The sequence below is a fragment of the Pelobates fuscus genome, chromosome 1 (genome assembly GCF_036172605.1).
Source record: "Pelobates fuscus isolate aPelFus1 chromosome 1, aPelFus1.pri, whole genome shotgun sequence".
Lineage (NCBI taxonomy): Eukaryota > Metazoa > Chordata > Amphibia > Anura > Pelobatidae > Pelobates > Pelobates fuscus.
Window position 1 is genome coordinate 247,759,322 of NC_086317.1, and position 12,627 is coordinate 247,771,948.

Genomic DNA, 12,627 nt, shown 5'->3' on the forward strand with positions numbered 1-12,627 from the left:
CACCTCTCCTTTTTTTGAGCATTATCCTTAATTTTTACCTAGAGAATCATCTACAGTTTTACTCCAACTTTATTCCAGTGTATCTCCTATCATATGCATAAAACCTTTACCCTTATTTTCCCTATTCACTCATAAACCTAAACAACTTCTACTTCAGTCCCTTATTTATCAGCTATTTTCTTACTCGTATCACTAGAAGAAACTACCTCCTCAGATTCAACCACATCCCTCAAACCTTTTTCAAGAACAAACAAACATTCTACCGACTATCGATTTTCTTGGCCCTCAATAGTATAGTAGCCTTTGAGACCTCTTCTGACTTTTCCTCACCATTTGCAGCCAGTGTCATCGAACTTGTTTTTGGTATGCTTCTAATTATTCCCTACTTCCCAGTGAGTGTATATATTAAGCGGACCACTGTCTGTCCATCCTCCAGCTGTCATTACTAATCTTATGATTCCATTTAAAAGTAAAATTGTATGTACTCTGTGGTTATTGTATAATTAATGTGTTAGCTGATGACTGTAATGATACTAATATGTGTGAAATTAATAATCGTCTGCTAAGGTATGCCATGAAATTCAATTCATATCCCTCCATGTTCCATTATTTCCTACCTATGTGGCTCAATAACATAAAAAGCTGAGCAACAAAACGTAAGATGTTTAACTCAAGAATGCACCATCTACAAACTAGTTAATGCAACCGAAGTATGTTTTTGATTTCCACCACTGCGCATTAAACTACAAATAATATATTAATAGTTAATTCAAATGTTACAATTTATAATCTATTTACCTCAGAGGGTATGTTCAGGAATATGGTTTGGTTTATATCTCTATGTACTGCATCTATGCATTTGATTGTATATCATTTTGGTGGCTTTGTGTGAATGCACTGTGAATATCATTAACATATGTTACCAGGCCCGGACTGGCCATCGGGCACACCGGGCAAATGCCCGGTGGGCCGCGGTGGGCAGGGGCCGAGGCCGGCAGGAGAGGTCCCAGGATCTCCCCTGCCGGTGTATGCAGGGCCGGCACTATCCGAGCGCCGGCCCCGCTGTTTGCCACGACGGGTCGGTGGGGATATCAAAGCTCTCCCTCACCGGCCCACTTAAATAGACCTGCGGCACATGCGGCTGGGGAGGGAGAGGACCTGGCGGAGCTCTATCTTGCAGCTCCGCCGGGTTCCTCTCGCGAGATCCGGTCGTTGCCATGGCAATGACCGGATCTCGCGAGAGTGAACTCTAGCCCGCAGGCTAGAGTTCACTCACCCACTGGACAACCAGGGATGCTGGGCGAGTGACTGAACCTCCCTTCCCAATCACCACCGTGCCGGTCCCCCCTCCCACTCACCACCGTGCCGGTCCCCCCTCCCACTCCCAGGCTAAAGGTAAAAAGGGAGAGGAGGAGGGGGGAGGGAGGAGGGGGGAGGGGGAGAGGGGGGGGGATATAATGCATGCTTATTAGATTATTTTATTTTTTCCCAACACAAAATATCTTTTAACATTCACCCTCAGCACACTCAGCACCCTCACACACATCACTCTCACCCACATCACACTCAGCACCCTCACACACATCACTCTCAGCACTCTCACACACATCACACTCGGCACCCTCACACACATCACTCTCAGCACTCTCACACACATCACACTCAGCACCCTCACACACATCACTCTCAGCACCCTCACACACATCACTCTCAGCACTCTCACACACATCACACTTGGCACCCTCACACACATCACTCTCAGCACTCTCACACATATCACACACATCACACTCAGCACCCTCACACACATCACTCTCAGCACTCTCACACACATCACTCTCAGCAATTTCACACACATCACACTCAGCACCCTCACACACATCACTCGCAGCACTATAACACTCAGTACTCTCACACGCAGCACTCTCACACACAGCACTCTCACACACATCACACTCAGCACCCTCACACACATCACACTCAGCACCGTCACACAAATCACACACAGCACCCACACACACCTCACACACAGCACACTCTCACACAGCACCCACACACACAAATCACACACAGCACCCCCACAAATCACACAGCACCCTCACACACAAAACACACACACAGCACCCTCACAAATCACACACAGGACCCTCACACACACAGCACCCTTAACCCCTTAAGGACACATGACGTGTGTGACATGTCATGATTCCCTTTTATTCCAGAAGTTTGGTCCTTAAGGGGTTAAACACAACACCCTCACACACAGCACCCTTTAACACATCACACACAGCACCCCCACACACATACAGATACACGGCACCCTCACACACATACACAGCACCCTCAAACACAGCATCCATCACAAACACATACTGCACCCTTCACGTACACACCACACCCCTCACAGACACTCACTGCACCCCTCACACATACACACAGAACCCCAACACACTGCACCAAACACACACACAATACTTTCAAACACACACACACTACAGCACCCCTCTCACACACTGAACCCCTCACACACATATTGCACCCCTAAACACATTACATTCCAGACACACACTAGATCCCTTACCCAACTCTGGATCATATACACACACTAGATCCCTATATACACTCTGATTCCGTTATATACATACACTCACTAGCTCTCCTACATATTCTGGGTCCTTCAAACACACACTAGACTCCTGTATACACACACACACACACACATACACTGCACCACCTACACACACACTACATTCCTAACATACACACTCTGGATCCCTTATACACACACTAGATTCCTTGTAAACAAACACATGCTACACCCCTAAACACACACTCTCTACAACCACTACATCACCTATATACACACACACACTATAGCCTGTATGCACACACTTACTACATCCCCTATACACACATTCTCTACAGCCCTTAGCCACATATGCATTACATTACAACACAAACACAACACGACTAAAACCAACCTTATTACACAATACCACACCACAATCAGCTCACTCTACACACACACAATCCCACAAGCAGGCTCCAAACACAGCACAATACTCTTTCCTGGCCCTTTTTTCTCCTGGTATCCATTATAGAGACACCAGAGACAAGTTGCAAGGAAACACAGTGCAAGCATGTTATTAAATTTGCTTGCACTGTGCAGAACAAATACGTTTTTTTTTTTTCTCGTGCTAGAGCTCTTTAGCAGAGCTCTGCCCTGGAAGATGATTGACCCAACGCTCACTTTGAGAGGGGGCGTGTTTGTCATTGGTGATGACGAAACACACCCTCTCTGCCCCGCCCCCTTCTTAGTGGGCCACTGTGCTAAAAAAAATGCCCGGGCCTAATTTTTCTCCCAGTCCGGCCCTGTATGTTACTAAGGTATTAGGATGTTTATTCAATAAATGCTGAGTTGTGTCTACAAATACTAAATTGAATGTAACATTAATGAACAATCCAAAACTTGGAAACTGATCACAATTGGATCCTACGACCTCACAGTTTACTGTTAATTTTTTGTGTTCAGTTGATTGTGGAAGAATTTGTCACTACTGATTATGCCATGAATGCCTAATGAGTTCAGATGTTGAACCAGCAGAAGAGCTTTATTTCAGTAACTCAGCAAAATATTTTAGCCAGGTCTCAGAGTGGAGTTAACAAATTGACAAAATATAACAAAAAACATGTTGGTCTGTTCTAAATCCCACCCACAGACGATACCGCGACTCCAAGTAAAATGTCTTAATTGTCAGGTGAAATAATCCTAAAATCAATGCCCCGATAGGGTAAATTCCGGTGCTGGGCTTTTCCACATATGCAGTAAGTGACAAAAAACAAAATGCAGTCTGCACTCAGGAGTAAACCCTTATGATCCACAGGAAAATTCACAGAAATAATGAAAAAGTGCACATTTATTGATATAAAAATTGCATTGAAGGTAATGATTCTACACATCCGAACAAATTCAATAAGCTGTAGTTGTTCTGGTGACTATAGTGTCCCGTGAAAAGCAAAAAAAAGGTAAACTGAAACCTTTGAAACCTTTTGAAACTTTGCAACTTTTTTTTACTTCAAATAAAAATATTTGACATTGCACAAGTAATTGAAGATTTGCATGCAGACATACCTCTGCAGGAGGGGAGGGGAAAGTCCCAGGAGGCACTGTTTTGGGAGTTGGATACACAGGTTAGCAGGGCATGCCCCTCCAATATATACCCTGCATTGCAGCTGTACCTGACCTTGTCTCCCACATTAAATGTTGTTCCCTGCTGCAGACCATTCTGCAAACGGCCAGGATTCCCACATGTGTGACTTGGTAAAACTGCAAAGACAAAAAAAAGGAAATACAAACATTATACTTAATTTTCCTAAAAAGTATCGTAAACATCTTACTTCATTATTCATATCTAGGTCAAAATTTCAGTTCCAGAATTCAGTGTGTATGAAAAGTGATATGCCTAAAACACAAAAATTACCAAAATAAAGACCTCATCAATCAGTGTTAGTAGAAGATTGTTAGAATATGTAAACATCTGGCATAAAATAATTACACATAAATGTAATTATAGGAACAATGAACATAAATCGCTAAATATACAAAGACGCATTTCCAAGACAAAATTGCAACTAACGTAAATCAGTCACCACAAAGCTTCATATGTAAAGAAGATAGATTATCTCAAAATTATGAGATTAACCATTAAATAGTGCAAGGCTGTCTCTTGGGGTTCGTAATTACTTTTCTTTGGTCCAAAAACACAGCCCGATGGAAAGCTTAACGAAGATTCCATTATTTGTTTATTTTTTTGGTCTTGGAATTCTAGTGGTGGCTAAGGATGAGGTATGTTTATTTTAAAGAATGAAAACTAACTGAAACAAATCAAAAGAAACAAAATCTAAAAATAATAATTGGGGGAGGTTACATAGTGACCATCAAGCCCCTACCCACTGGCGACAAGAGGGGGCTCTAAAGAATAAAGGTGGTGTGGACCTATTGTTCCCTCCAAGACCTCACCCATTGATAGTGGGTGGTGGCTCTGAATAATAAAGGGGGTTGGACCTATTATTCCCAACTCAGCTCCCACCCATTGGTGACAAGTGGGGGTTATAAAGAATAAAGGGGTGGACCTATTGTTCTCCCCTAGCCCCCACACATAGGCAGCACATTGGGGCTCTAATTAATAAAGGAGTGGTGGACCTCCCCAACCCCCACCCATTAGTACTGGGTGGGAAGATCTAAAAAGTGAAGGGAGCTGGTCCTATTGTCCGACATATTGTCCATCTCCACATGGGTGACTAGAGGCCTTTAGTCACCCCCTCCAACAAAATACCTTTCCTACCCCACTCACCATAATAATAGTGTGTGTGTGTGGGGAGGTAGGGGGTGGGGGGTGGGTGCAATAAACTAAATTCCTGTAAAATAAACATTTAATACTAATTGTTTTTTCTTCCATTTCCATTTCTTTAGCTCCAAAAAAACCAAAATAAAAATCCATAATGTTGAATCGCAAATATTAAAATTAAAAAAGGATTGGATCGCAAAAAAAAACAACTATGCAGAAAAAAGAAATTTGACTCAGAGTGCTTCTAAGCCAAGCACCTGCTAGGTGAAGATGGAATATTTTTACAGACACAGTAACTGACAGACATATACACACACTCACTGACAGACACACTGATACACACTCTCAATGACAGACATACACTGTCACTGATTTGAAACATGCTCACTAACAGACACACACTCAGTGATTTGACACACACACAGACACACTCACTGACAGACTCTCAATCACAGACGCACATTTTCACTGATTTCAAATTTTCAAACACACTGACTCTGATTTAAAACATACTCACTGACAGGTGAGTATGAGGTGAGGGTGCTGTGTGAGTGAGGGTGCTGTGTGAGGGTGCTGTGCGTCTGAGGGTGACGTCTGTGTCTAAGGGTGCTGTCTGTGTCTGAGGGTGCTGTGTGTGTCTGAGGGTGTTGTGTGTGTGTGTGTGTGTCTGAGGGTTCTGTGTGTGTGAGGGGGATGTGTGTGAATATATTTTTATCTAAATTAAAAATGTATTAATGTTAAAAAAGTTATATCCCCCCTCCCTTACCTTTAGCCTGGGAGGGGGTGAGCCATGCTGCCATTGATGGGGAAGCCAGGTTGCCATGTAAGGGGGAGTCGTGCTGCCATCCATCCCTCTTTGATCTCCCCACCGGCCCATGAAGGCACACAGCAGGGCCGATGCTCGGATAGTGCGGGCCATGCATGGGCTGGCCCGTGAGATCCTGTGATCTCCCCTGCTGGCCTCGGCCCATGGTCAACATGTCCCACCGGGCATTTGCCCTGTATGCCCGATGGCCAGTCCAGACCTGTTTATAGGGGGTGTTTATAGGTATATAGAGTGTGTGTAGTGTGTGTTAGTTTATGGAGTGCAGGGTTTGCTTATAGAGGGTATAGACTGCATTTGTGTGTGAGAGCAGGGGGTGTAGTGTGTGTTTATAGATGCTATAGAGTGTAAGTGCAGGGGGTGTAGAGTGTATATAGGCCTAGGGGGGTATAGAGTGTGTGTACTGTATTCGTGTGTGTAAGTGCAAGGGGTGTGTGTATATAGGAAATATAATGTGTGTAGTGTTTTGTGTGTAAGTAAGAGCAGGGTGTGGTGTGTATATGGGTGGTATAGAGTGTGCTTAGTGTGTATAAATGCAGGGAGTGTGGTGTGTGTATAGGTGGCATAGATTGTGTGTAGTGTGTGTGTGTATGTGTGTAAGTGTAGGGGGTGTAGTGCATATATGGAGGTATATAGTTTGTGTAGTGTGTGTAAGTGCGGTGGGTGTAGTGCGTATCTAGGAGGTATAGAATGGGTGTATATGTATTTGTGTGTGCATGTGCAGGATGGGTAGTGTGTATATAGAAGTATAGAGTGTGTGTAGTGGGATTGTGTGTGTAAGTGCAGGAGGAGCAGTGTCTATATAGCATTAGAGTATGTGTAATGTGTTTGTGTGTGTGTACATACCATTTGTCTCTCTCTCTCTCTCAAACAAGCACTGGTGTTTCAGATTACCACAGCAACACTCTGACAATATAGGAACTTGTAAGAGGGAGAGATGATGACTGCCCTGCATGCTGCCTTTCTCACTTTCCCCTGATGACCTATTCTCCCCTCTGGCCCATGAAGGAACAGGGTCCCCCCTTACAGCAGTGCTGTCCCTTATGGACTGGAAAGGGAGATCCCATGGCTATTAACATTGTGTCCTACCAGGCATTTGTCCAGTTTGCCTGATGGCCAGTCCGAGCCTGGTTTGAAGCAGCACCAAATAAAGTTGCATTGGTTAATTACTATTTTGTGAAATGTAACCCCATCGTTACATTTTGTTTGAGACAGCCTGTATAACATTCCATAGGGATATAATTGTAGCCATGTAGGGGTGAAATAAGTATATAGATGTGAACTACATAAGTCCTAAAGACAAATGAGGTCATAAAGACCAAAAAAAGATAAAGAAATAAAGTATGTACAAATAACTAATACCACTATATCTCCAAGGTAAGGACAGGAAGAAAACCACTGCTAAATAAGTAAAGGGATATACTATACTGGAATAAAGCTTTATTAAAGAGCAGGCTAAAAAATGAGTATCAATCCCAGCAGTGACCCCTATATATCTAATCAAGCCTTATCCAAGAGACTGGCTGGAACCATAGGGAGTACTGAGACTTCAAGTACAATTATGCAGAGTACAGAGAGACCCACTATGTAGTCCTCCAAATGGGTTAGTAATAAGAGATAGGGTCCCTAAGTACAGAGACAGTCTATGGATCCTAGTAGCCAGAGTCAAAACATTAATAGATAGAAAAGGGAGGAGTATAGAGTAAGAAAGTCAGTTCAAAATAAACTGATGGTATAGATTATAAAGCCTCTCTCCCTGTAAAACTATCTAGACAGATATAGTGGTAGAGAAATAGAATAAAATAAATATATAGTATTTCAAATCATATTTGAGCTAAAGAGTGCTTAGATCAAAAATTATCCGGTAGCCATATTTGAAAAAGAACGCCTGACGCGCGTTTCGGTGCTTGTATGCTGCACCTTCGTCCTTTACTTATTTAGCAGTGGTTTTCTTCCTTTCCTTACCTTGGAGATATAGTGGTATTAGTTATTTGTACATACTTTATTTCTTTATCTTTTTTTTGGTCTTTATGACCTCATTTGTCTTTAGGGCTTATTTAGTTCACAACTATATACCGTATATACTCGAGTATAAGCCGACCCGAATATAAGCCGAGGCCCCTAATTTTACCCCAAAAAACTGAGAAAACTTATTGACTCGAGTATAAGACTAGGGTGGGAAATGCAGCAGCTGCTGGTAAATTTCTAAATAAAATTAGATCCTAAAAAAATTATATTAATTGAATATTTATTTACAGTGTGTGTATATAATGAATGCAGTGTGTATGAGAATGCAGTGTGTGTATGAGTGCAGTGTGTGTATGAGTGCAGTGTGTGTGTATGAGTGCAGTGTGTGTGTATGAATGCTGTGTGTGTATGAATGCTGTGTGTGTGTGTGAATGCTGTGTGTATGAGTGCAGTGTGTGTGTGTGCAGTGTGTGTGTGTATGAATGCAGTGTGTGTGTGTATGAGTGCAGTGTGTGTGTATAAATGCAGTGTGTGTGTATGAATGCAGTGTGTGTATGTGTGTGTGTAATGCAGAGCCTTGGTGGGGGGTGGGCATTTTTATTTTTTAATTATTATTTTAATATTTTTTTTGGTTTCATTACATTTTTTTATTATTATTATTTTATTATTATTTTTTATTTTATTATTTTTATTTTATTATTTTTTTATTTTTATTTTTTTTATTATTATTAATATATATAAATGTTTTTGTCCCCCCTCGCTGCTTGCTAGCTGGCCAGGGAGGGGGGCTCTCCTTCCCTGGTGGTCCAGTGGATGGGCACTGTGTAGGAGGGGGCTGTGGGGGCTGCAGAGAGATGTTACTTACCTTTCCTGCAGCTCCTGTCAGCTCTCTCCTCCTCCACCGGTCCGTTCAGCACCTCGGTCAGCTCCCAGTGTAAATCTCGCGAGAGCCGCGGCTCTCGCGAGATTTACACTGTGAGCTGACAGAAGAGCTGAACGGACCGGCGGAGGAGGAGAGAGCTGACAGGAGCTGCAGGAAAGGTAAGTAACATCTCTCTGCAGCCCCCACAGCCCCCATTGTCTGTATTATGGCAATGCAAATTGCCATAATACAGACTGACTCGAGTATAAGCCGAGTTGGGGTTTTTCAGCACAAAAAATGTGCTGAAAAACTCGGCTTATACTCGAGTATATACGGTACTTATTTCACCCCTACATGGCTATAATTATATCCAGGTGATGCAGAGGGTCTCATACTTTGTTTCATATTGAGACCTTTATATCATCTTTCTCCTTTTTTTGTTTTTTACTAATATAAGGGTTAAGCCCCTGGAGACCCCTGGAGTCTCCGTGCGGTACACAGGACTGTGAGCACAGACCGGCACTTTCCTTCTCGGATTCAGTGCTTTGGTCTGTTTCTCGCTATCTTGTTTCTATTTCTAACATTCCATAGGGCCTTGAATTATTGGTATAACTAGCTCATCATTATGTGATTTTGTGACTATTAACTGTAAGTGATGAAATTCAGTTACAGTTAATAGTCCAGTTTGAGGATATCAATATTCAAATAGGCTGCAAACATGTCATTGAAAATAATTCAATTGTTATACTTTTATGCTATGGCATTGGTTATTTAAGAGATTCTTTTAAGCCAATGTATAGGATAGTGTTAATACTGGAAATAGCAAGCACTCGTCTTTTTAAATAGTGCTAATTGACTTCACACTTAGGGAGGGATGAACCAGCATAATGCAAATATCTAAATGGCTGCACTTTGCACCAGAACACATAACCTTTGCATTTAGCACTCAAATGACTTTGCACCTTGATAGCAATTTGTGGCAGCTTTAGCAACACTGTTTTCTTTTATCCTAATGTTTACATGTGTTTTGCTGTGTTAATGATCTATTTACGTGTTTTATGCTTAAAATTATGGTTTGACAGCATTAAAAAAAATTACAAACAAGAGATATAAGAATTACATATTTTTTATAATTTCTATATATATTTAGATGATCCTCGGCACACTTCCTTGATGTTTCTTCTGCCTTGGTGCTACCAGCGTATAAATAAATGTAGAAAGTAGAAGAGGTGCACTCGTAGGGCTTTTTTCAAAAGTGTAATTACACTTTTGAAAAAAGGTATCTTGTTCAGTTAGTAAAGGTATATATATATATAGTGACCTTTCATGGGCAAATCAACACGGTCCTCTAGGGTAACAGGTATAGGACAACAGTCTCATGCAAAAAGGTGTAGTTTATTTAAATTGTGCACAAAATCCAAGCAGCAATCAGTTTGTTCATAAAGGCAGCAAAACAGAAAAGAAAATCATATCTCAAATTTGAGCACTAGTTGCACTTAAAATAATGTACTAAACCAGGGTAATAATCTAACAAACCAGCAAAATAAGCATAGGTTTCACCAACCTTTAGCACTCTTTCAAGACTGCTGTTCTGCACAGACATGCCCCCAGCAGTTCAGATTATATATCCTTCCCTTCTGCTCTAAGTCCTGCTAATTAGAGGATCACTATAGGGTCAGGAACACAAACATGTATTCCAGACCCTATAGTGCTAAACCCACCATTTAGGTGGCTTGCCCCCCCTCCCCTCTTTTACCCCCCCCCCCCCCTATAAAAGTTTAAAACTCACCTTATTTCCAGCGCCGTGGATCCGCCCCCTTTGTGACATCATCAAAATGGCCAATTTGTAGCCAATCAAATGCTTACCCATAGGGATTGGCTAAAATCAGCACGGGTGGGGCCAAATGCTGTTTTGGCCAATCAGGACCTCCCCATAGAGATGCATTGAATCAATGCATCTCTATGAGGAAAATTCAGCGTCTCTATGCAGAACGTGGGGAAGCTGAATGGCAGGGCTGCTTACTGTGCAGCCCTGAGCCAGGAAGCCCCTCCAGTGGCCATCTGAGGAGTGGCCACTTGGAGGTGTCCCTGGGGTTAATGTAAACACTGCCTTTTCAGAGAAAAATGTCTGAAAGGAGCTATTATACTCACCAGAACAACCACATTAAGCTGTAGTTGTTTTGGTGACTATAGTGTCCCTTTAACCCCTTAAGGACCAAACTTCTGGAATAAAAGGGAATCATGACATGTCACACGTGTCATGTGTCCTTAAGGGGTTAAAGCCTCAGCAGCTGGAAGATTACTTATGTTGAAACTGCTCATTCTTGCTTTGGTTTATATAGTGGCTAGGAAGGTGCTGAATTTAACAGAGACCCATTCCAGGAAATAAGACAAGTGCCTCTCATTAAGTCCACAAATCTTCTTATGTGTGTTTTAAGCCTATCTTCCGACATTATATCAGTTTAACGTATCATCTTCATCTGTGCATGGAAATCCAACTGTAAAGAAATTACCCAAAAAGAGCATGTAGAGAGGTCATCCTAGATCAGTGCCTATAATAAATATCATTACTAAGATATTATCATGTTTAGAAGAAAAGAGCACATCCCGGTAATGCACATGAAATTAAATTTGCTAGAAGAGATAGTGACAAAATAAATTAGAGCGGATTTGTCCCATTTGAGATAAGAGTATTTTGAAATCACACATACATAAAAGAAGCTTATTATTCATTTATATGTTTTGTATTTTTTTTTACAATATATATAGATAAAAATTATTTCAGTTTGACTTCACTGAAACTGCTTTTCGTAAAGGCACAGTTAAGGCATTTAATGCAAATCAGTCTTTCCTATAATGCATTTCTTGTATTTGCCAAACTGTCAAATTTATGGATGAAGTTCTAATGTGAGACACCAGTGACCCCACTATAAATTTCAGAAACGTTTCCACTGTTGACATTTTTTAAAGAATTAGTAGCATAACAGTAAATTAAATTTTCAAAATGGTTGCTTGGACGATCTTGTTCAGTTAGTAAAGGTAAGCTGGTGTTCTCCGTATGTTGTCATAGAAGGAACTGTGTATCATTAGAGCTTAAAGGGATAAGGGCTTTTCAAAATATTACAAAATCAAATATCATAGTTCTATTTAACCCCTTAACACCGCAGCCAAATGTACAAGTTGTGAACGAAACAAAACGTAAACAAAACCTGGCATTTGCGCTATATGTCTGTCCAACCGTAATTCACCTCTTTCATATTAAATGCACCCCCCCTTATTATATATCATTTTATTCAGGGGAAACAGGGCTTTCATTTAATATCAAATATTTAGCTATGAAACATAATTTAATATGAAAAAAATGGGAGAAAATAAGATTTTTTTTGATTTTTTTAGTTCTTCATGACATTTTAACTGTCAATGTCATAATACTGTTTGCTTTTACTGCAATAAAATACACATATTTGTATTCAGCAAAGTCTCACGTGTAAAACAGTACCCCCTATGTACAGGTTTTATGGTGTTTTGGGAAGTTACAGGGTCAAATATAGCGTGTTACATTTTAAATTGAAATTCGCCAGATTGGTTACGTTGCCTTTGAGACTGTATAGTAGCCCAGGAAATAA

The 12,627-nt window shown here is 41.2% G+C and overlaps 1 protein-coding gene across 1 annotated transcript in view; it reads right to left on the bottom strand.

Moving 5' to 3' along the window:
* CSMD2 (CUB and Sushi multiple domains 2) overlaps positions 1-12,627 on the bottom strand; it is a 916,375-nt gene that overhangs the window by 501,901 nt on the left and 401,847 nt on the right. Inside the window, exon 4 of the mRNA XM_063456412.1 lies at positions 4,133-4,327. Within this exon, the coding sequence (XP_063312482.1) occupies positions 4,133-4,327 (195 nt within the window). The remainder of the gene's footprint in view (positions 1-4,132; positions 4,328-12,627) is intronic.